At 41.0% G+C, this 25,612-nt stretch overlaps 1 protein-coding gene across 1 annotated transcript; it reads right to left on the bottom strand.

The window, feature by feature from the left end:
* Positions 1-433: 433 nt before the first annotated feature.
* Positions 434-20,821, bottom strand: colec10 (collectin sub-family member 10 (C-type lectin)). The gene is made up of 7 exons (XM_053432401.1): positions 20,508-20,821; positions 18,333-18,404; positions 14,338-14,409; positions 12,370-12,423; positions 11,456-11,551; positions 2,624-2,835; positions 434-2,174 (listed from the first exon to the last, which is right to left on the bottom strand). Exons 1-7 carry the CDS (start codon positions 20,623-20,625, stop codon positions 1,953-1,955), a joined length of 846 nt encoding a protein of 281 aa, XP_053288376.1. The 5' UTR covers positions 20,626-20,821; the 3' UTR covers positions 434-1,952.
* Positions 20,822-25,612: the final 4,791 nt, after the last annotated feature.

Here is a 25,612-nt window from a genome sequence, read left to right as displayed (position 1 = left end):
GTTTTAATGGAGGGTTATTTTGTAGGGCTGTGTGGGGGGGAGGAGGATGGGGGGCGCGGCTCTTTAAAGAAACGGTGCAGTTGAACTGTGCGATATGCTGTGACGTGAGTGGGTGAGGGCAGTGTTCTAAAAGCGAGTCACAGTTAATGTTTAGCCAGGAGTCGGTTTATGTGAAACAATGTTGACATAACCTCTGAAAGGGCACCAGGCAGTTTAGGGTGGCTCGCAGTCACAATCAATACGACCTGTAAAAGACCCTGTATCCCTCACGTGATATAAGGCCATTGTTTGTAAGACCAGGGCTGCTACAGTAGATCTCTCTTAAATGGGTAAGGAGGTTTTGGAGAGAGCACATTTGTCCTTGTTCCACATCAGTGGATCACTCCTATCACACAGCCGGATGCCAAAAATAAATCATTGATATCTCTTAATGTTCATTCTACTTTCGCTTTGAATGACTTTATTTGATTAGAAACAGATAACCATAATTACAGGTGCAGGTTTAGATGGGCCCTTCGGACTAAGACAACAGCCATTCATTTTCTTGAAACTAAAATAGTTTTTTAAAACATTTGTTTTCAAACTAAAATGCTCTCTAGGCAATACCATTGGGTCGATGTATCAGTTTTTCTACTGTATGGACGGCGGGTGTAACAGTAGCAGAGTTGGTACGGTTTCAATCGAAAACATATTGTGTGGATGTAGACCAACAGGAAAACAGTTGATTAAGCTGACAATGGCATACACTCTGCACTTTTCAAGTTGAATGTTAATCTATATCCCTCTGTTCTGTTCACCATGACTCAAGATGAGGAGGGTTACAGCAATTTAGACGAACACACAGATACAAAACACTTGGTTCCCAGAAATTGTTGAAAGTCTCATAAGTGGGTTTGAACATTTTCATTTCATGTCTATAGTTTCAAGCCGGTAAATACAGAGTCAGGCAAACTGCATTTGAGTCAGATTCAACTGCAGAGAAAACAAACAGTCTTGGACACTCATTGGGATGTGCCCTACCGCAGCCGTACGGTAGGCAAACATTAAGTAAGCTGCAGTGAGAAAGATGTTTGAGGACATGTGAAGTTTTTCATCCTTTTCGGTCAAATATTAACACATTCCTATGAAGTATGAGGATATCAAGAACAATGCATGTGTTAACCTGTGTTAAAATGTGTGACGGTGCTGTCTCACCAAAAGTACATCTGTCTGGGAAATCACAAATTCTGTTGGTGGTGAATGTGTTTAAAAAAGGTTTTAAAAACACTCAAACCTTTTTTTTTACTAAACCTAACTGAACTCCACTTTATGAACATATGGAAGTGGAAAGGCGAGGGAAACAACAAAGAGTTCCTGTGAGTTTTCCTGTGGTACAAATATATGGGCCACACAATGCGTGCTGTTTGCTTTCTACCACATGCAGCGCGATGGCGTTGGCTGTTTGTAGCAACACGCAAAAACAAACACTGCAACGAATGCATGTTTGAAACAGTGGAGCCGCTGACGAGTTCAAATTCTACAGTGTAGCTCCAGTATCCTCAAGAAACACCCAACTGCTGCACCAACAGAGCATCATGAGCCCATGAACGGTAACATGAGTTCTTTAAAGTTCCATTAAAGTCGCCTAAAATTCAATCAAGCTGCACCGAATTTCTGACACTCTGCTTGAAAAAATGGAAAAATAAAACCCTGGATCTGCCCACTGATCTAGACCGGTTGTTTTGTGCAATCTTTCTGACAAACAAACAAATAAACAAATGGATAGGGTTGAAAACAACTTCCTTTGCGGAGGTAATGAAACTTTTAGCCAAGGGGGTAAGTTATTTAGTGAGGTCAAAATAAAATATGTCGTGTACACATCTACATAAATGTACTACGCACGTGCAGATGCATATACACACACACACGTTCATACATGTTACATTGATCTCAGACCACTGGATGCCTCCTCCTCACCCCGTCCTCCCTCCTCTTCTCCTGCTCTTTGGGAACTCGCAGATGAAAAACATGGAGGCCTCACACTCCACACGGCCCCACGTTCCAGTGCTGAGCAGCTCCACACAGCTGGAGTTTGTGGTTGAAGGTAAGCTGGAGTTTAGCACCTCGTCTTGACTCCAGGCTGCAAACCCCTGCAGGGGGCTGGAGTCTGCGTACACATAGCTGCTCGTTCCATTCTGATGGCATAAAAAACGTAAGGGAGGGGAGAGAGAGAAACACAGAACCATCTCAAAAACAGTTTGTCATCAGCTGTCAGGTTTAAGACAAACTTGGAGATACAATCCTTTTTTAGAGAAAAAAGGAAAAAAGAGGTGAAGAAGATCATGTTTTACTCAGGTTACCTCCATCATTAAAAAGACCATTAAACCTTTATATTTAAGATGGCAGCAGCAGCAGCAGCAGCCTCAGCAGCAGCAGCAGCAGCCTCAGCAGCAGCAGCAGCAGCAGCAGCATCAGCAGCAGAATCACCCTTCCTCATTAATTATTCAGAAAAGTTACAAACTGCTGAAGCGCTGGATTCACACTGTCTCATATTTCCCTGTGGGTTTCTCTCCGGAGTTCAATGCAGGACTGAGAGCAGCCTATATGTGTATGTGTGTGAGTGTGTGTGCTGGGGATCACTTACTGTGTCCTTGCTTTGAGCCTGCACACCAATGTAAACTCGCGTCAGGCCTGCGCGACTGACGTAGTCTGCCATGAGTCGGTTGGTGTCGGTGGTTTTGGGCATGGCCAGTGAGCCTCCTCTGAGCTTGCAGTTCATCGACGCCTCCCTGAACCTCTTGGGTTCCTTCACCAGCAGGTAGTACCTCTCCTCCGTCTCCTTCAGCCCCAGGATGACTGCACAGGGCAAGAGATTCAGGTCACTAGGAGATTTGACATGTTTCCCACCATAATTGTTTCTTCACATAGATCAACGAATCTGAAGCCAGGGGGTCGACATGTGTCATTAAATCTTTTTAGAGCAGGTCTGTGTCAAGCACTTGGCACTGGCAGGACATGGTTGATTAAAATGAGGACAGACAGTTTGTACAGTGCCTTGCATAAGTATTCACCCCCTTTGGACTTTTCTACATTTTGTCATGGTATAACCACAGATTAAAATTTATTTCATCGTGAGTTTATGTAATGGACCAACAAAAAATAGTGCATTATTTGGAAGTGGGGGGAAATATTACATGGATTTCACAATTATTTACAAATAAAAATCTGAAAAGTGTTGAGTGCATATGTATTCACCCCCTTTACTGTGAAACCCCTAACAAAGATCTGGTGCGACCAATTGCATTCACAAGTCACATTTGCAAGTCACATAATTAGTAAATAGGGTCCACCTGTCTGCAATTTAATCTCAGTATAAATACACCTGTTCTGTGACGGACTCAGAGTTTGTTGGAGATCATTACTGAACAAACAGCATCATGAAGACCAAGGAGCTCACCAAACAGGTCAGGGATAAAGTTGTGGAGAAATATGAAGCAGGGTTAGGTTATAAAAAAATATCCAGAGCTTTGAACATCTCTCTGAGCACCATAAAATCCATCATAAGAAAATGGAAAGAATATGGCACAACCGCAAACCTACCAAGAGGAGGCCGTCCACCCAAACTGAAGAGTCGGACAAGGAGAAAATTAATCAGAGAAGCAACCAGGAGGCCCATGGTTACTCTGGAGGAGTTGCAGAGATCCACAGCTGAGGTGGGAGAATCTGTCCACAGGACAACTATTAGTCGTCTACTCCACCAATCTGGCCTTTATGGAAGAGTGGCAAGAAGAAAGCCATTGTTGAAAGGGATCCATAAAAAATCCCGTTTGGAGTTTGCCAGAAGCCATGTGGGAGACACAGCAAACATGTGGAAGAAGGTGCTCTGGTCAGATGAGACCAAAATGGAACTTTTTGGCCTCAATGCAAAACACTATGTGTGGCGAAAACCCAACACTGCCCATCACCCTGAGCACACCATCCCAACAGTGAAACATGGTGGTGGTAGCATCATGCTGTGGGGATGCTTCTCTTCAGCAGGTACAGGGAAACTGGTCAGAATAGAGGGAAAGATGGATGGAGCCAAATACAGGGAAATCCTTGAAGAAAATCTGATGCAGTCTGCAAAAGACTTGAGACTGGGGCGGAGGTTCCTCTTCCAGCAGGACAATGACCCTAAACATTCAGCCAGAGCTACAAAGGAATGGTTTGGATTAAAGAATGTTAATGTCTTAAAATGGCCCAGTCAAAGCCCAGACCTCAATCCAATAGAGAATCTATGGCAAGACTTGAAGATTGTGGTTCACAGACGGTCTCCATCCAATCTGACTGAGCTTCATCTTTTTTGCCAAGAAGAATGGACAAACCTTTCCATCTCTAGATGTGCAAAGCTGGTAGAGACATACCCCAAAAGACTTGCAGCTGTAATTGCAGCGAAAGGGGGTTCTACCAAGTATTGACACAGGGGGGTGAATACTTATGCACCCAACAGATGTCAACTTTTTTGTTCTCATTATTGTTTGTGTCACAATAAAATTTATTTTGCACCTCCAAAGTACTATGCATGTTTTGTTGATCAAACGGGAAAAAGTTTATTTAAGTCTATTTGAATTCCAGTTAGTATAAGTACATAATGGGAAAAAGTCCAAGGGGGGTGAATACTTATGCAAGGCACTGTATATGGCAACGTCCTTGTCAGATGCTAAATATCAGGGGAAAAATGAAGATGTATTTGATTATTTTCAATTCATCAAATGAAACCAGGAGTAAGCAAACACGTAGTAAAAACTAAATATCGTAAATGTAATTCTAACAAACAAACAAAAGGCAAATAAGGAAAATAGCACCTGCACAGTTTAGTTAAGATCTAATTAACAACAGGGGTGGACTGGCCATCTGGCATACCGGGCATCGTCCTGGTGGGCCGTTGACCCAATGTTGTCCGGTAAGGTCCGCTATGTTTTTTTTTTTTTTTTTTTTGTCTTCTTCCACTCTAAATTCCCTCCAATTGGGCCGGCCAATTGGCTACAGAGGGCTAGCAGTGTGTTGCCAGCATCGACACATATGTATGTGCTTATGTGTTGATCCTCAATGGTGTGATCATGTACACTAAATGATCAATTATTCTCCATTACAGGTTGTTGTGATATATTTGAGGAGTCGTTCTCCCTCTGTTTTATATGTGGACATTTGGGACCACTGTTAGAATTTGGTAAGTTTATCATGTATTTTTTAATGTATAAATTCAAAATTATAATAATTTTCAAAAGGTTTTTAAAGAAACACACATCCAAAAAGTTCTCAACTCTAGGTGCAGGACAGAGGAAAACTTTTTCCTTATTTTTCAGACATTATAATGTATCCATGTCCTTCTCAGGTTGACCACTTGACATGTGAGAGCCTGAGGAGTTGTTCCCCCTCTGTCCATGTTCGAGGACTTGCTCTCTGTCTGCCTCCACTCTCTGCCTTCACTGTACCAAAGTTTGTCTGTTGAGTCTCCTCTAGTCTGGTGAGTTTATCATTTTTTATGTTTTATGAAATCATACTTAATTTGTGATGACTAGAGACATTATAATGTATCCATGTCCTTCTCAGGTTGACCACTTGACATGTGAGAGCCTGAGGAGTTGTTTTCCAGACACAGGTAGAGCTGGCAAGGGCGTCGCCCTTTTGGGCTGGGCTTCAGCTGCAGATCTAAAGGCTGCTTCCAGGGGCATGGGGCCCTCAGCCTTTGTTTTTCTTTGCTTCTGCACCTTACAACATACATCACACCTTATTTTCACACATCCAAACTCTGTTAACACCACTGACGCGTAACATATTTTACACATCCCACTACGTAGTTAGAGCTATCTTGATTTGGAGTTAAATAAATTTACTTTTGGCTTGAGAGGTTTGTGTGTGGCCTCCCTTCTTGTTGCCATCTTTGAGCTAGGTGGTAACAGTAGTATGCATGAGAGAAGACGCCGCGAGATTTGTTGACTTCTATGTGGTGTCCGCTGATAATGTAGTGGGCTGGTTTGGACAGACAATGCCAGGGCTGAATTTTTGTCCCAGTCCACCCCTGTGTGCCGATATATTACTCAGGATGCCTCTTACCATGCTAAACAATATTTAGAAAGAGAACCACACAAGCAAATAAAATAAAACAGAAAAGCTCCAAGAAAATAGAACAATATATATATATAAAGTAATAAAATACTGTTAGGTGGGCTGTGTATGTCTGAAGTGTAGTGTCGCTGTATGAAGAGTTAAAATACATTGTTTAGCAGAGTTTCCAGACTGCCTGAAAATCTGTTCGATTAGAGCCTTAACACAGACTGAGTTTAAGTGGAGCCGTGTATTGTGCGTTTTGGTTTAACATAAAGACGATGGTAACGTCGCTCCTATATCTATGACGTCACAAGCCTCTGTTTCTACTTTGTTTTATTGGCGGGTGGCAACCAACGTCAAGGGGAATTACCGCCACCTACTGTTTAAATCATGCTTCACAAATATCTACATAGGCATATTAAAGGCAATAACAGACAGAATGTAGGCAAATCTAATTTGGCATCAAAGCCGGTGGTTCATTAAGATGTTTAGTGATATAGACACACACAAATCATTTCAGTCACATCAACCTATTGTGAGGAGCACTTGGTCAAAATCTTGCATAATTTCAGACATTTAACACTGTTTTTAAAGATTTTGACTTCTTACTCAAACAGCTTCCTTGGATCAACCCTTTGGTAAGTAGATTATTTTCCACCTGACACTTGTTGAATTAAGCAGATTAAGTATGTTATTAATTATTAGAAAGTATGTTGTTACAATTTGAGCTTGGGATAAAAGGTTGGGAAAAGATATTTGTATGTGCCACTAGTAGTTTTATCTTCATATATATATCTTATTTAGTATATAGTGTGGTCTTCTTTTTATTGCGTACAATAAATATTTTCATAGGAGTAGTATTAGTGATTGAAATAAGCAATATTTATTGGTCTGTAATGTATCTTTGTTTGAAGCAGTAGTTTTAGCATTGGTGGATTTTCAAGATTAAATGACTGAGCTTGATGAAACTTCTGTAAACCTTTCTGCTACATCCCTGGGAACTGGCTGTGTGAGGGCATATGTGGCTTTTTGTCTAAATCCCGTCTTTCCTATTCTTCTGACAGACGTGAGAAATCAGTATGCCTGAAAATGAGTTTGAAATCATTGAAGGGGAACTGATCAATTCCCCAACTACAACATACGAGGCACAGAAATTCCTGGGCTGTGGAACCAACGGACTGGTCATCCAATGCAGGGATGTGAGAACCAATGACACGGTGGCAATAAAAATGTTTAAAAGGAAGACAGACATTGAGTTTGCGAAGGAAGAGGAGGAAATCTTAAGAGCCTTGGAGGACCTACACTCAGAATGGTTCAACGTTGTCAGATTGAACAGCTCATTCACCTACAAGAGCCATTATTGTCTAGTGTTTGAGCTCCTAGACATGGATCTGCTGAAATTCATGAAGATCAATCCGGGTAAACGCCTTCAGCTGAAGGAAATCCGCCCCATTCTGCAGCAGGTTTGTTTTTTAAACTGAAGTTCTTCCACTGACTGCTTTGTAGGGTGAAGGCTGAACGAAAATGTGTCTGTTACAGTATTTTATTTAAATAATGATAATTACAAAGATAAGTTAAATAATGTCCTTAAAGTCTAAGAGATGGTGACTTGTGGAGGACACATGGACACCTTCAGTTCTTCCAATCATCACATTTAGTGTGCTCAATCACTAGTGCTATGTATGTTGGTCTATCTCCAAACTATCTTATTAACCTGATCCTATAGTCGACTGTACGACTTTGGAATATCGGACTAATACTCAGTTGTTTCGTTTTTGGCTGCCATCAATGAATATATGTTGTTGATGAAATGAACTCAGTACTTCATGATTGTTATCATGTTATTCGGGATTTCAGCTGGCTACATCATTGGACTTTCTGAAAAGCGCAGGGGTCGTCCATTCAGATTTAAAGCCTGAAAACATTATGATGGTGGATCATATCAGGCAGCCACTGAAGGTGCAAGTCATTGACTTTGGCTTAGCCTGCAACAATCCTGAGGAAAAGATAGGACACACCCTCCAGACCTTGTATTACAGGTATGTAACTGACAGTACAGCTGTATACCTGGGACAGCTGTGTTTGCTAAACTAAACAATTACAATAAAAAAAGACCTGAAGTACTATATTTGTGTTTCTCGTCTTCTTCTAAGATCTCCTGAGATTCTGCAATGTGCACCTTTCGACGAGGCCATTGACGTTTGGTCGCTAGGCTGCATTGCTGCAGAATTGCTTATGGGCATGCCACTGTTCCCTGCCCAGGATGAGGACAGCTTGGTCAGTATCACCTCACTGCACTGCAAATACAACAAACAGGCCCATTTCTGCCGTGATGTTGATATATATCTATATACATATATATATAGATATATATTTATTCATTTTTAATCGTTGCACACTTGATTAGAATAGGGAGAGAGTTTTCAGTAGAAGATCACTACTTTCTACTGTTTTTTTAATGAGACAAACTAGAGACACTTCATCCATATGTCTCAGTAATATAAGGGCACCTGATGTACCTGATCAACACTGATGAGTTTGCAAACTTGAACTAAACTAATTCTCCCGACATTGTGTTTTCTCCACAGATGAGGCTAATTAGGTTAAGGAAGGATCTGCATGAGAGATACCTCACTCCATACTGGTTCTGGCCAATACACTTGATGGAAAGCAGATTTATGGTAAGAAATTAGTTAGCAGCACTTAGCTGTGTCTATAGCTCACTATTATAATGTCTTTCCTTCAGTCTGTGTTTCTTTTCCCTTTTCATCCACTGCCAAAACGATCTCAATGAAACTATTCTTCATTTCAGTCAATAGTTTCAATTCTCGTTTGTGATCAACAGCCTGGATGAATTTATAATGGCACAACATACCTTTTGAAAAACATTTGGCTTCATAATCCAAACACATGTAACAAACAATGCTTTTTTGTCATCCTGTTAAAGCAGATTAATCAGTCCTCGGGAGAAGACGCCAAAGCTGAGAACTGTGACCTGGAGAGCTTTAACGATCTACTGGCACAGATGCTTATGACGGATCGATTTGAAAGAATTGACCCAAGACTAATTCTCCAGCATCCATTCCTGTCGATGAGCCACCTTCAGGGACGGTTCAAAAACAGCCTCTAGTGAGTGTGTGCTTAAACGGTCTGTTTAAATCTGTGCTGACAGATAAAGGTAAAACAAAAAAATTTGATGAAAGGAGACTAAGGTGTTTGGCCCAGCAACTTAATTTGTCTTCCAGTACGAAATCGTCTGAGGGTCTGATGGACATCTGCGAGGAACAGAGCTATGGCGATGGAGCAAATGTAGACCACACGGTCCTGCAAAAGTCCCCGAAGGAGGACTCCTCAAGCAGCCCAGCCATGGAGGGCAGCCCTGCTGGGATGGGAGGGGAGAAGCATTCCTCTTCCTTCTTGCAGAACTTCATCAGCAGTCGGAAAAAAGAAGAAATGAACGCAAAACTGAAAGCCGGGCAAAGGGTGGGTGTTTGAAATATCTCCCCGTCTTGAGCATTTTATATAGTAGAAGAAAAATTGAGCATTTTGGTAAATATTCTCTATTTTTGCCCAGATTTCAATGGGAAGAATGATAAAACTCTCATTAACTGTAGCGCTGCCGCCAAGAGCATTTTACAATGTGCATTTTTGTCAAATGTCAAACCGCTGCTTTGAGATCAAGAGTTAAAAAAAATGTATCCACTTCACAGACCAGTCAACTCCAATCCCAGATAAAAGGGCCCAAGTGGGAAAACGGGTCCACCACAGTCCCCAAGAAGAAGAAGAGGGACGACCCGACATCCTACTGCAACCCCGCAAAAAAGAGAAAAAGATGACCTCGTGGGGGCTTACTCGTTAAACAGAGAATTTTGTTTCTCAACTGGATGCAATACGCTTCCGTAGAAGTGTCTTTTAATAAATATTAAAGCTCGGTAGTCACGTGTCTTCAGACTTTTGGGAAGTGCAGTGACCACTCCCCTGGATGCTTTTGTCTATTTAATAATGTTTTAACAACGAGGATGTCCCGTGAAGGCGGGGCTGTCGCTCGTCCAATCGCACGTCTCCGCTCGGCGTGCCCCGCGTTGCAAAACTCCCCTCGTATATTTTTTCATCAACTCATGCTGCATCGCATGTGGTTAGCTAACACACTGTCACTGGTGTGTATGGAAAGAGGGGGACCAGAGAATATCTGCTTCTTACATAATATAAAAATCAATGTTCAGGTTTCTTCAATAAGCTTCTTCAGCCAGGGAAAAATGTACATTACCAGATATTGGTGTGTTTGTGTTTTTCATTAAACAAGCTAGTAAAGCAATTGTTTTCAAAGCAATTAATACATTGAATTTTTGTTCAAGTAGTCCTTTAATCTATCAATTATTTTCCAGTTTCTTTTTTGAAACAATTTTTGGTTAGTGGATTAATCCGTCGTTATCCTAGCAATCAAAAACCATAACTTCCACAGTTAATGTTTTAATAGGGTTAAATGCCTGAAAAAGTTATGGGCCATTATTTAGAGATCTTGAATCAGCATATATGTGGGTACCTGGGACTGCGCACCCACTAACAACTATAGTAAACAATGCCTTGTTAACAAAGATTTACTTTATCAATTATTTATTTATTTTAATGATAGAAATAAAAATAATTTTAGGGAATACAAAGAGATTAAAATGTGGAAGCCACAGGGTGGTGGTGGGGGTCTACCCCCCTCAGTCCTGGGAATAACAGAGTTGTCCCCTTCATTATCATTGCAAAGATAGCTTCAGAAGATTTATGGAGTATAATACTATGCATTGAATGCACATGTGCTAATTACAGATTTAACATAAATGCCTTTTTAAGAGTTGAAAGATTGAACCCCTCTCTCATTTGACTCACAGTGGTTTGGTCCACTGCCCTTCCCACACGCACGCACGCACACACACACACACACACACACACACACACACACACACACACAGACACACGCACACACACAAACACACACACACGCCAGTCTCTCTCTCAAAGCAATGTGGTTGCTGACATCCATACATGCATTTATCAGAACCAGGGCTTATTGCAAAGTAAGTTTACACATACAAGGGATTTCCTGTGGTGTGTTTGTTCAAACATTAATGTATGAATAGGAAACAATACAAAAATATTATAAATACTGGAAAAAGGACCGTGAAATATGACCAATATATATTTAGAAATTAGAGTATGAATCTCTGAAACCTCCATGTGTCACATCCCCGGTTGAGGACAGACATTTGTGTCACCCCTCACTTTGAATAGTTTTTCATTTTTTTATTTTGATCGCAAAATGGTTTTCACCCGTAGTAGGAGTTTTGTTTTGCTTACTGCCACGAAACATGAGGATGGGTAAATAGTGAGGACTCACCACTTTTCAAAAACTTGACAGCGTTCCTCAGCTTGCCCGTGTTGACGTCTAGCTGTCCGACCACTTTCCTGTACCTGCCACAGTCACAAGTGGTGCCTGCAGGAGATTTCAGTGAGAGCAGGACTTAAAAGCACAGAATCATTTGACTGACTGTACCAATATCATTCAACACTTTTTCCCCTGCTGTATGATGGGAAAGCCCGTTCAGGGGATTACAATGCCACATATCTACACTTACTCTATGCAGATGTGTCAAAACACAATCTAATGAGCGATATGTAGGACAGTGCCACATTTCTCTTGTTGCACGTCTGCCTGTTCTATAACATCCTGGCTCCCGTCTTTAATTAGACAGATACACAGAGCAGGAACTGTCCCTCCTCTCTTATTTAACTGCCCAGTTTCTCCATAATTTGATATTTAGTTGGACATGTTTTTTGCTGTCAATGACCCAAAGACAGGAGCCAATGTTCCCCAGTTTCCCTGGCGATGCCCTGCCAGCCCCATAGTGCCTGCGCTCCTCTCTGGGATTTGTGCCTTAGTTTGATTTTAGAACCTAGAACGAACTTAAAGCTAAAAGTCAGCACTCAGACGTCATTTGATCTAAAATCCAGTTTGGTTTAATGCACAGCCAAAACACTGGAAAACCTCTTGTTGTCCTATTCCATCCTGACGGCAATGTATTCGATGTTTTTCCGCTGTAGCAGTATAGAGTGCATCCTGGAGAGAGTCTGAGGGTTTAACTGACTCCAATTATTGGTTCAAACCCATATTCAAGACTACCATTTCTATCTTTATGTTTATCTAAATTGCCCCAACCTCATAATGTTGTTTCATGGGGAACAGAATTGGGTTACAGTCTTGCATCCAACTTAATAACAGTCGTGTGTGAGCACTGTCAGGTTGTTAGTCACCTGGTTTCCCTTTCAGACCAGAGGGCCCATCCACACCAGTATCACCTTTGTCACCTACAGATAAACAGATATCACAGAAAGTCCTAATGATTAAAACATCATAATTAAAATATAACAACATCATAACATCATAATAAAATATAAATAAAGTTACTATAAACACAGAACATTCCAGTTTTATATCCCCTATAATTTTCCTTTGTGGAGACATGGGTCTAGGTTCCTATGGGTTGATTTTGGTAAGGTGCAATTAAATCTCAAGTAAATAGCACAGCGCCATCACTGATAATTCAGCTTAAAGACCGCTACACAGACTAATAACGAAATTGTGCTGTAGGTCCTTATGATTACCACTAGATGGCAGCATCATTTATATAAAGCTGTTTAAAAGCGGCTGCACACAGGTTCAGATTCACACGGGTCAAAATTTGACCTTTTGATTACATTTTTCCATTGTTCCCACTTTTCTTTTAAAACACAGAGCTGTGGGTAAATTGTAACTTCTGTGTATCCAGGTTTGTATTTAAAATTTAAAATACAGTATCTGCACTTATATTCAGTGGCTTGAACTTTGGAGATAAACACAACTGGCAGTTGCACATTTTGGGGAAGTGTTGCTGCAGTACAAACGACACAAAAGGCTGGTGTTGTATGAGGAAGGACCACAACAATGACATACTGTACCGGTGCAAACTGACCAGTGTGTGTGCGTGTGTGTGTGTGCGTGTGTGTGTGTGTGTGATTTGGATGAAATTTAAATTAGAACACCCTGACCAAGTCGTGAAAACTTCTCTGGTTTCAGATTTAACTTCTTACCACATCACCTGTATTGCACCTCCATGGGTTAAAGAATAAAACAATAACAGACATGTTACAGTGCAGATTAATAAGTGGGTTTAAAGTACTACACTCCCAAAGAGGCCTGCTGCTGTGAGCCGGGTACTTTTAATATATGAACTCACAGTTTATAGCTTTATAAAGTTATTTTGCCAGAAGTTATGTAGATGATCTTATAATAAGTCATAAACAGTATAGTATGCATAGAGTTACAGCAGATAGTTGCTCATCAACATCTACTATATATCTTTATTTAACATTAATTGCTGATCACTACAGCAGAGGGAAGAAAACTTTTTTTTATGAGTGATTTTTAAACGTGATTAGTCTTCTGTAAAAAGAAAAAAAAAATTAAAGTGACTGGATTTTAATTGTGAGTCTGCTGGAGCCAACACTGGCCTGAAAACATTTGTTTTATGAGCTACCGACACTCAAGATGAAGGAAAAACCAAACCTGTGACCTCACTCCTCTCTCTGCCCGATGCACAGTCACTTTCCTGTAAGCGTATTGGAAGTAATGAACAGTGAGAAAAGTGAATGCTTAGATAAGCAGGGAAACAGGCCACGTGGGGCAAAGCGTGTGAATGACATCATGCTGTAGGTTTACACTGTATATGTAGAGATACCATAGAGAGGGAGTTGAGAAGTGAGGAAACGGGAATACAGTAAAATACAGAGTTTAAAGAAAATTGCAATTGGCCTGAAGCACTTAGTTACAAACTAATTTAAGGATTTTTTGATAATGTCCATTCTGATTATTTTAGTGTCCAAGTTGAGGGGGGAGTTCAGGAAACTAAATGTCTTCTTTAAGCTGTGAACCTCACAGCTACATTATTTACAGTTATCGAGCCTTTGTTGACAAGTACAGGCGGTTTCTCATGTCCCTGGCAACTGAAATGTACACACACGGTATTCATAGATGTTTGTTAAATCTTTTAAATCATTCTCTTTGTTTTGGAAAGATGCTTTTTTAAACAGGCCACTGAGGATTGGCAAGTAGAGGAAGCTTTTCTCCTGATGTGCCCTCTTGTTTGATTTCTGTATACTTTACTTTAAAGACTTGTATACTTAACAAAGTACACAAGAACTTCAGATTAAAATGAATTTAAATAGATTTTATTGTATATTTACCTTTGTCTCCAGCGGGTCCCATCTTTCCTGTGGTGCCCACTTCTCCTCTGAGTCCCTTCTCCCCTGGTGCGCCTGCAGAAGACGAAGAAGAAAAGACAGATAATGGGAAGGTTGAAGAAGAGAAAGGAAAATGATAATGATTTGATGATGAATTTCCAATCCAACACATGTGCATAATATACCTGGAAAGTTATTTACGCGATATTTCTAGAACCTCCCAGATAACCTTGAGTAAATATGGAAGTTATCAGTGTCCCATCATGTAAAATCTCATAATCATCATAAATTGGAGAGCTCCCTTCTTTGTCAGGCGGACATTCTTCCATTCAGGCTTGTTATTCTTACAACAATGTCTGTATCACCGCTTTCGTCCTGATTCTTCTGTTGATTCTTTTGTCGTTTTCAAAACCTAATCAATATAATTGCACTCGTCCATCTCATCTTTTAAGGAATCATCTCTACGAGCCCCGAGGATTCTTTCCGACAATTTCTGCATAGTTTCTTTCATGATGCCGTGATTATTATGACTATTATGCCAGTAAATAAATTAGAGTGGGGGGGGGGGGAATGCTGATTTTTGTGGGCACTGAACGAATGTACTTTGTGTTGAGATTCCGTCTGTTGAGTTAGAAGATTTGTATTGTTGCAGGATCTGGTTTAGACTGAGGAGGAAGTCCACTCTGGAAATGTTGTAAACAAAGGGAATGCACTCGCTTATTATTTATTCATCTTGTTTTATTATTTTTTCATTAGTCTCGGATTTCACCACTGGGTTCTAGTACAATGAGCGCCAGTTGAAATGGGATTTTTATTTTCAGGTATCAGTATTCATTATTTATTACTGCCTTATTTATTAGATCACTTTCATCTAGAAGAACTCACAGACAGACTCAAAGTGAAAATATGGGATGTCACAGAGAAAGTGGAGGAGAAACCAAAGTGTGTGAGCGTGTCTGTGTCTGTGGGAAAACTACAGAGTCGACTGAGGCGCTCTGCCAGAACCTGAATGAGTATTTCCTCAGGAAACTATTCAACTGGAAATTGATGGCGTTTGAAATACTAAGTGACGCACTGGAGAGGCCTTTTGCTATTTGAGGGCTTTGCCGCACTCACACACTTACAGACACACACATGCACACACACACTAACACACAGCTTCCCACTTGCGCATGTCGACTTTCAGCTGGATGATTTGTGAGACGTGTTGGCAGAGGGTGTGAGGTCTTATGGATTGTAGGAGGTCTGGAGGACGCTGTAAAGCTCCGGCCTTTTTGGGAAACTTCACGATGATCCCGCTACAATTGTTCTGCGCAATATTTTCTGTGCGAATGCCTGAGCTGAGGAGCACAATCACAGAGTCAATATTTCCGCAGCTCTGACCTGAGAACAGATTGTGAACGCTGATTATAGGTGTTTTCTGTTTTTTCGCTCTGTGAAGAAATGTATTCTCTGTGTAAAAGTTTTTCCCTCTGCGTCTCAAACAGTGGATTCATGTTGTTTTCGCAGTGCTGACGTTCAACAGTTAAACTGTCTCTCTAAACGTCCAGATAACAGTTCTTCCTATCACTGCAGACACTCTTTATAATGGCCAACCCCTCTAACTGGTTTAACGTCTGGATTCCCCAGCTGCTGGAGGACAAAGGAGGTGGAAGGCCACATTTTTAATTTCTAATCATGGAGCTCAAGACACGTTCTTAACAAACAGAAGCTATTTCAAACGGAGAGCAGACCTTTGATCATTCATTGCTTTGTTTTTGTTTGCTCGATAATTACATGCAAATATAGATTCTGCTCTTCCTCCTGTGTAGAGCTTAGTGAACAGTTGAAACAGAGCGGGAGACTTGGGCCTTCAGCCAGATTTTCTGTTTGTGTTCACATGCTTCACTATTAGCTGTTCCAACAGGTTCCTCAGAACAATCAGGAACATAACTCAGCTCCAGACTCTACTATCTGCAACCCTGAAATCCCAACAGCAGCTTTGAGTTAGGCACAATTAACAAAAGTAAAAATCCAGCCTGGCCGTTTTGTTGACGTTAACATGCTTGGCGCGACAAAGCGTTGTATTTGTTTCCCACCGGAGCATTAACGGTCATGGATTCCCTTTTAACATTCCAAAATCGAGAAATGGTTTCCTGTAAAAAGGGCCTAAATTCAGACGAGGGAACACATGCGTCATTTGTTGAGCTGCTGACAACCTGCAGTTACTAAATCGTTATAAGAACCTGTGCTCAGGCTAAAGTAAGCACACACACCAAAAAACCTAATGACCGGGTCTGTTATACTGTTGAAACATTTCCGCAAAGTTGAAAGATGTTCACACGTTCATATTTTCACACACGGACCCTTCTGGCATTCGTCTGTCACACTTTCTGACAGGAGAAGTGTGTGTTTCTTGTTGTCAAGTGTGTGATGGTGTGTGTGTGAGGAGTTAGCGCACAAAACAAACATCTGTGTGGAGCAGGAAGGCAGCCAGGATCCAGTGCTCAGTGTGTGTTCCTCTGTATGCACACGTGTTGTGGTTTTGTGCCAATGTACATCTCATTCATTGTGTCTATATGCTTGTGTATACAATATGTTGTACAGTGTATGCCTCAGTGTGTTTGGGTGTATGCACATTATGTGCCATGAAAGTTGGCCAGTTCATCTCCCAGCCCAGTTAGAGCACATCTGGCTAAGTGGAGCGCCACTGCTTTCCTCAGCCGCAATTAACACATCTATTTTTCCCACAGAAACACAGAAGTGCAGGGCGGTCTGTCTGTATGTGTGTGTGTGTGTGTGTGTCTGGCTATCTGTCTGTTTGTGTGTGTCTGTGTGTCTGTCTGTCTGCCTGTCTGTGTGTGTCTGTCTGTCTGTTTGTGTGTGTCTCTGCTTAACTGTGTGTGTGTGTGTGTGTATCTGCCTGTGTGTGTGTGTGTGTCTGTGTGTGTGTGTGTATGTCTGTCTGTCTGTCTGTCTGTCTGTCTGTCTGTCTGTCTGTGTGTTTATGTGTGTCTGTCTCTCTGTGTGTGTGTCTGTCTCTCTGTGTGTGTGTGTGTGTGTGTGTGTGTGTGTGTGTGTGTGTGTGTGTGTGTGTGTGTGTCTGTGTGTCTGTCTGTCTGTCTGTGTGTTTCTGTGTGTCTGTCTCTCTCTCTCTCTCTCTCTCTCTCTGTGTGTGTGTGTACTGCACAGCACAGGAAAGCAATGTGTCTTCAGCAGGAAAAAGCAAAAGCTGCTGCCAGGGCCGAGCTGTGGGGAAAGTTACAGCACAGAAACTCCGGCCTCGATTGTTTGTCCATATTATCCAGCAGCAATGCAAATAATAATATTGAGTCAAAGAGGATGAAGGTACATGTTAACATAATGAAATCTGCGGCCTTCACGCTCGTCAGTTTCTCTTCTTCCCTGTGGTCGCCTTCAGCCGATGCACATGTCGGAAACTCGCTGCTAATGATACAAGATGTCGGGAATTCTGTGTGACATTTACATCTGATCAAAACTAAGTGCATTTTAAACTGGGGTGGGGGCTTCACAAGAGTGTGTGGTGAGGTGAAATCCTCACATGATTTGTTGTTGATTTGTAAAGTTCCATTGAAAGATGTCAAAAAGCCATCCAATTATCATCTTTACTGTTTATCCTTTGAGCCAATCCCAGCGGACATGGGGCAAGAGAGGCGTTGGTCACCCGGGTCGCCAGCGTATCACCGGGGTAAACATACAGAGAAAAAACATTTAAGTTCATATATGGACAATTTAGAGTCTCCAATAAACTGAACCCCGATCTACACATTTTTAAACAGAGGGAGAAAAAACACGAAGACATGAGCAGAACATGTAAACTCCCTAAAGAAAGACAATGTTTTCAAGAATTGTCTAGTGTCAAAGTATTGTCCTCTGAAAATTAATAAATAAGTGCCCTATATAATTTGTGTAGCCATTCCTCCTTTGCAGTCGTCATTTATGACTCAATAGATGTGATAGATGGATAGAAGGATGATAGAGGGATGGATGTTTGATACCTTGAAGTCCCGGTGGTCCGTTTTTCCCCAGTTTCCCCTGATCTCCCTCCTCTCCAACCTCGCCTTGGTCTCCTGGAGGAAAAAGGAAAAAGAAGAGGACTGTCAAAAGGGCTTTTTGTTCAAATCCAAATCCATCATATTATGAGAAAGACGATTTCTCATGTTAACATACTGGAAAGTACAGTGTGTATCCGTGTGCACAACTCTCAACTTTGCCTGCCCAGTGTCACAGAGGTTAAATCTGGATATTCCCAGTAGCATGGAGCATCCGAGCCGTCACAGGATGATGAGACATTAGAACAACTATCAGGTGGCCAAGAGCAACTATTGCACAGTACTTTGGTGGGTGTGTCGTTATGGATGAGCTTCATTTGTGGGTTTGGATGTACATCGTACAGTAAGGTCGCTCTGAATCGCTCGCAAATAAGTTTGACTTTTATTATTATATTTTTTAAAACACTGCAACCAATATATCGTTTTCAAAAGCATGAACTGATGTTTCAAGAATGTTAATAACACAACATATTTTTCAGAGTGGAAAGCATGAATGAGGGGTCAGAGAAAAATCTCTGGTGGCTTCAAGTAGCGAAGAGATGTTGGCAAAAAAATAAAAGATGTCGAGATCGAAGAGATTTTACTGCAGTCATGTCAACAACACTTAATGTTTCCCTAAGTGCTGGGCTTTAATACAGAGAGCTGTCACAAAACCCATCTGTCAGCATTGGAGGACCACTGAGGGACAAGGACTGTGGTTTTTCCAGACAAACTAAACCACTGCATTTCCAAGTGATTCCATCAACGACAAACCTTGTCGACTAAAATGGCGAACACGTCCAAATATATTGTTGCGGTTATCTAACCTATTAAAGAGGCGAAATTAGAAATCCAATGTTTGTTTAAGTTTATTGACGTCCAACTGACTAAAAACAGACCTACAGCATCAACGTTCTTCTGTTTTAAAGCATAAAATGACGGTAAACGTATCCGAGAAAACACTGACGTCACAGTACCAGTAAATGTAAAACAATCTTTTTTTTGGGGGGGGGGGGGGGGGTTATGAAACATTGAAAATGCACGTCCGACACCCACTCAGATATGCAGACGTGAGAATACACACACAAACACACACACACACACACACACACACACACACACACACACACACACACACACACACAGACTCTGCGGTCACTCAGCGTCTAGGATGAGTCCTGTATAAATAATCAGTTCAGTTTAGTGGCAGCTGTCTAAATACACACTGTCACAATGGGACTTTCTTACTATTACAGACCAGTCAGGGGAAAGATGACAACAAAGAAAATCATGCACTCACTCACATCTCAGGGAGAGGATGTGATTTTAAAGTCTCCAACCAACACAAACACTTGACTTTAAACTTCAGTAATAACTTATGTAAAACTAACTTTTGTCCCATTGAGCCGAGCGATTGGGTCTTTCTACGTTTGAGAATTATAGAATGTCCCATCAGAGGCCTGGTTTAGGTTTGTGACATTCTATGTTTTTTTGCGTGAAAGACCTCGATTCTCAGTTTCAGCAACATCTCTTCAACCTTCTATTAAGAACTTTGGTGGAAACAGAGTAAAAAGAAGAAAAAAAACGTGCAGCTGAGCTCGACTGTGTATTTTATTGGGTCTGTCTGTCTGAATCAGCAGGGGAACCAGCTACTGGATATCATAAAATGAGAAACACACACACACGGAGAGGCTTTCCCTCCCAAAGACTATGGGGGAGCAGACTGCGAGCTAATAAACTACAGGACATTACATGCTTGGTACCTTCATCATCAGGTCTGTAAAACCCTGCAGCCTATTAGGGGTAGTTCCTCACTACTTTCCACTCCACGTTTCTTTAAGTTGCATGTAAAGCCAATGACATTATCTGTTTCAACACCAGTTTCAGTAACACCTGTATATATCAACAACGTGGACATGGGTTTAAATTATAGATTTAAATCCCCAAACTAATGTAAAAACCTCAATCATCCAAGAACCCAAACAGTAAATAAGTATAGGTATATCCACTGTGTCGTACATTAACAGCTGTACCATTGTTTGAATTACATTTACTGTATCACACAGACCTGAGGGAACAACAGAAGCAGTTTATAGTAAACATTAAGACGCAGACACAGACACACACTCAGGAAGGTGTTACCTTTAGCTCCAGGCAGAAGGGAATTGGTGCAGACCTCTGGAGAGGCAGAGATGGAGTTTAACACGGCCACACACACACAGAGCTCCAACAGTCTTGTGTTGCATCTTTTCGCCATCATCTCCCGACCGTCTCTGATGAAGATCCCCAGCTTTATATTTCTTTCAGCAGGAAGATGCTAGCACCAACACATCAGCTGCGTGAAGTGTCTCTATACTGCAAAAAGAGATGAGTTTAACTGCAGGAGCAGAGGATTAGAGCTGAACTAATGAGCAAACCCACTGCACGGAGGATCAGATCTGTTTGGAGAAAACACAAACACACACATCCACACGCATCCACAGGCATGCACGCACACACACATACACACACACACACACACACACACACACACACACACACACACACACACACACACACACACTTGTTTATAGAGTCTTATCAGTTACTTGTCATAATGTAAAACTAAACAGAGTCCTGCATTCCTCTCTATCTCTTGGAATTCAAAACTGTCTCTAATTGTTCTTCTCGGGTTCAAAACGTCTTTATTTTTCTATTTATTCCAGTAGTAGTTTTTTTTTTTTATTACTACTTAAACTCCGTTTAAACCTTAAACAGTCAGCTCAACACCATCAAATGCATGAACCTTTCCATTAGGTTTCATGCACTCCAAAATATTTTTGGACTGAACATTTTCTCATAGAAATGTTCATTTTTTTCTTTTACTTTCACAACTTTAAGTTTTCAACTTCAGCTTCAAATAAGACACAAACTCTCAACTTGGATTCAGCTTCAATTTGTATTTGATCCGTCATCATTTATCGTTTGATGTTTTTTCTGACCAGTGCCAGGTTATCTGCCACGGATGTGATGTAAAAATATACTGTATGTATGAACATATTTTCCCGTTGATTTGGCACAGTTCATTAATATAGCAAAGCTAAAGCAATATAGCAACATTTTTATTTAATACAGTTAATCTGAGTGAAAAAATAAATTTGTTTCAGTAAAGTGGAAATTCTGATAAATCAACTGAAATCTGATGCAAATATTTAGGCAAATGAGAGAGAGCACCATGTTTAAGGGAAAACACGTTGACTGAGTCATTTTCTTATCAAAAAAAGGGAGCAGCACCACTGGGCTTAAATATCTTCAACTGTTCACACACACAAACATATTATGTAATGTTTATGTACATATGAACAATAGGACATTCTCAGAAAGACACAAGACAAAAAAAAAAAAAACTGCCCTAGAAGAAAAATTGAGTGCATGCACAGATTCTTGTAAAATTGCATCCTCTGGTTTTGTCCCTATGTGCTGAAAACATGCAGGGATTAGAGGGTTTGGAGGCCTCAGCGGGAGAGAGAGGAACGCTAGAGGGAAAAGAGAGCGAGAGACAGGGGTAATGAGAAACCATTAGATAAGAAGACACAGAAAGACAAGAGACAGAGCAGGGACCAACGAGGGATAACGAGTCTGGGAGAGAGAGTGGTCGGAGCCGCATGTCTTGGCCCAAACAGGGATATCCTTATTGGACAGTTAATGCTTCCAGGGACGTCAGCTCCTCAGGTCATCAGGGGCGTTAGTGCTCTCTGGTGTTTGCAGTAAAGGGAGGGGCCGATCTAATCGAGAGACTTTTGATTGAAGAAAAAAAAACTGCGAGATTCAGAGTGAGCTGTTGCTCCCTGAGGGACAGAGCTGGCTCGTTGTCACTTTGAGAAGCGTCCATTTTACGGAGTTAATGTTCCCTTTTCTGTGGTTGATCTGCTGTCACGTTATTTGTATTTACTGACAAATATCTTTCAAATACACCCAGTACTGGCTCTGAAATGACCCATCTCTCTACAGTCGAGTTAAGGCTTTATTTCAAAGTGTTTTAAGTCCCGTCACACGTTGGATAAGTCAAGCTGTCACTGTCAATCAGATTGTGTAGCTCATCGTGACGTAGTATATGTTCCTTTTGGGTTATGTATAAAAACCATTTTATACACACACAGGCTTGAAAACATTCAGGCATCACACACTCGTTCATCAGCAACAGAATTCCTACAATCTTTTATTTGGCTTCATTGGCTTCTACGTTGTCCCTGCTGAGGAATTTGTTGACGTCGAGAGCTGTGTGTTTTGGGACGTGGAGCTCTTTTATGTTTCCGGCCCCTTGTTGTTGCTGAGTATGTGAACGTTCAAAAGAAACAGCTCACGTGTGTGTGGCCATCATGGTATTTAAGAGAAAAAAAAGTCATAACCCTGCTGTGACTGAAACAACGCTGAGAGTGGTGAGAGGGAACCAGATCAGTGAGGCTGCTGGCTGGGAAACCAAAACTATGAGCTGAATGATGCTGAAATGCTCCGTGGAGATTAATGGAATAACGTTCTGTAGGTTTGGCACTATCAGTGACACCTCTCACATTTTTGTAATATAATATAACATCATATAAAATAATAATAATAAAGAAATTATGCTAAAAAACACAGGAGCATTAGTTCAACTTTCCAAGTCCAAGGTCGGACCATGGTGAAGACAGTTCATATTTAAGACAAAACATTATGATTAATGGCACTGGGATAATAAAAGAAAGATCTCATACGCATAGAGGTCGACAGCGTGCTGTGTGTGTGTTTGTGTGTGTGTGTGTGTGTGTGTGTGTGAGCCATCAGCTATTAATCATCCTTTCATTTTGTGGACTGGGTTACAGAGTCAAGGTCTGGGAAAGTGCAGCGTTCCTACACACACATACACACTACATGAGGACAACCCTGTCATCCTGAAGGCTAATTGTTTACATGTGGTTTGGATGCGGTTCCCTAATTAAGAATGTGATTCACACTCCATACGGTTGACTCCATAGTGGGAACCACACCACAGAAACACAGTGTTCTCTGGTGCTTTTACAGCGCTGGAAGTACCAAACGTCTTCTAAAACAGCAGAAGAAGCATAAACTGCCCACATGTGTGTCAATGACAAAACCGTTAACAGCAACTTCAGCATATAAAGTGTTTACCTAACCTCTGCTCTGAACCACATTCATTTACTGTAGAGCATGAGTGTCATAATTGGCCCAGTGAGTGCTGTGGAAGTGGCTGCGCTGCCTGTGTTTCCTGGTATTTAATGGGAATCCGGGCACAGACAAAGCTCTTTCTTGGTATGGCAGTGAAGCACGCAACAAACAGTTGTGACAACCACAGTCAAACGCTGTGTAATGTTTCTGTTTGTTTTCCCGATTACATTTTGCAGAAAGTGAGTCAGACGATTTTCTCAATCATTGAATGATCCCCACCAGGAATCAATTAAAGTCATGATCCACTTTGCTGCAGCACTTAATCTGCTGGCCTCACAAGCAGGCAAACATGAGCACTGGTGGTCTGTGGTTTTCAGAAATACCTCAAATAGAGGCCAACAGTAAACATGTGATATTCAACGAGTTGAAAAACTGAAATGACAAATCAAAAGAGAACAACTACAGTTAAAGTCACTACAGCAACTTTTCTTTGCCTAAAAATGCAGAAATAACTTTTTCACCTGACTCATTTAGTGAATGAAAGTGGGCCTAAAATGGAACCCTGTGGCACACCTTTTTTAACAGACCTATAATTGCACATGTCACCAACCCTCACAACAGCCTGATACCAACTGCAAGACAAACACAATAAATCAAAGGACTTTCAAAAATAAATTGATGGCTGACGGTACTGACAGCGTTCGATAAATCAATATTAAATGGAAGACCAAATTATTTACTGCACTGGCAAATACAATTAAGGATTTTGCAGCTGCTGTCCCAGTATTAAGCCCAGCTCTTAATTCTGATTGATACAATTAGTGATTGCTTAGAAATAAGGAGGTCATTATACCATAGAGAAAGTTTAAAAAAAACATCAACACATTTAGCTCCACTCCACTTTCATTTTCTTCCAGAGGTAAAGGTATCTCGATTATTTTTGGCATACGTGCCCAATGATTTTTCACATCAAGGTCAGAGGGAGTTGTCTGCCCTTAACCCTCAACAAGAGGAAGGGAAAACCCTTTTAACAGGATGTAGAGAAGTGCAACAGATGCCATGTGTAATGGAGAACATCATTAAAAGTATGAGTATTTACAGCTTTGGTAAGAAGAAACAGTTTGTAGCATAATGGAAGGTAAATTAATTATTGTCAGTAGGAGTATCTGGGGAGACATCTTGTTGTAATCATATCGTCCACGGTCAGGATCCACCTATAAGGGTTGAGGTAACGACTTTGTACAGAACCAAACTACTGCTATTTCACTTTGACACTGACGCGTCAAACTACCTCTTCAAACCCGATATTAGAGTCTGGGTCACTGCTTTAATCTATTTATCCTCAATGCAGACAAGAATTGGCATCTGAAATTTGGAGAACATAGGAACTTGGTACCTGCATGAAACATTTCTCCTCCTTGTGGAAAGACGATGTTTCTTCCACAAATTCTGCCATTTGTTTGACATGGAAACAATGTGATGGAAATAAATGGTGTTGTGGTCGGCTGATGGATGGGTGTTTATATCAGCCTTCAACTCTGCTGACTTTGGTTGAAAATCCAGCTCTTCCAGGAAGCATTTTACTTCGAGAAGTTTTCGTTCTTTAAAAGTTTGCCTAGTTCGACCGTGACCAATGGCTTTCCCAACATTAAATAAACTGTTTGGTTGCAAAAACCTCAATTTAACCTAATTCTGACCTCAAACAAAGTTGTTTTAACCGATCGCTATTATTACTCCGGTGTGTCTTCTGCAGAATGTGACACATAAGTCAAGTATTCAGTGTAACAGTGACATCATGTTCACAGCTCAGGATCTGGGTTGCGGTTCATGCTTATTTCACGTACGCATTTCAGTGTATCCAATGGGAACAGTGATAACATCTTAACCAGCTATTAAAATAAGGAACAAGATAAACTAATCCAGGAGCAGTTTTTGGTTATTATGAATTATTGAGATAAACTTCATATGTCCCAGTATAGATTATTTTCCTTTTCTTAAGAAATTTTTTCCAACGTCTTGTCCAATTCATTAAGAGCTAAATCTGTTGCAGCTGCAAAACAAACTTTGTTTACATAGCAAAACTTTTATATCCATCTGCTGTCTGC

The sequence above is a fragment of the Pleuronectes platessa genome, chromosome 10, assembly GCF_947347685.1.
Source record: "Pleuronectes platessa chromosome 10, fPlePla1.1, whole genome shotgun sequence".
In the NCBI taxonomy this organism is placed as follows: Eukaryota; Metazoa; Chordata; class Actinopteri; order Pleuronectiformes; family Pleuronectidae; genus Pleuronectes; species Pleuronectes platessa.
The sequence above is the reverse complement of the archived record's forward strand: the minus strand, read 5'-3'. Positions and strand labels throughout refer to the sequence as shown.

Coding starts and splice junctions, on each gene's coding strand:
- colec10 (XM_053432401.1), bottom strand. CDS start 20,625: ATGATGGCGAAAAGATGCAACACAAGACTGTTGGAGCTCTGTGTGTGT. Junction 11,552..12,369: donor TGGTCTGAAAGGGAAACCAG/GTGACTAACAAC, acceptor AATCTCCTGCAG/GCACCACTTGTGACTGTGGC. Junction 2,175..2,623: donor AGGCTCAAAGCAAGGACACA/GTAAGTGATCCC, acceptor TTATGCCATCAG/AATGGAACGAGCAGCTATGT.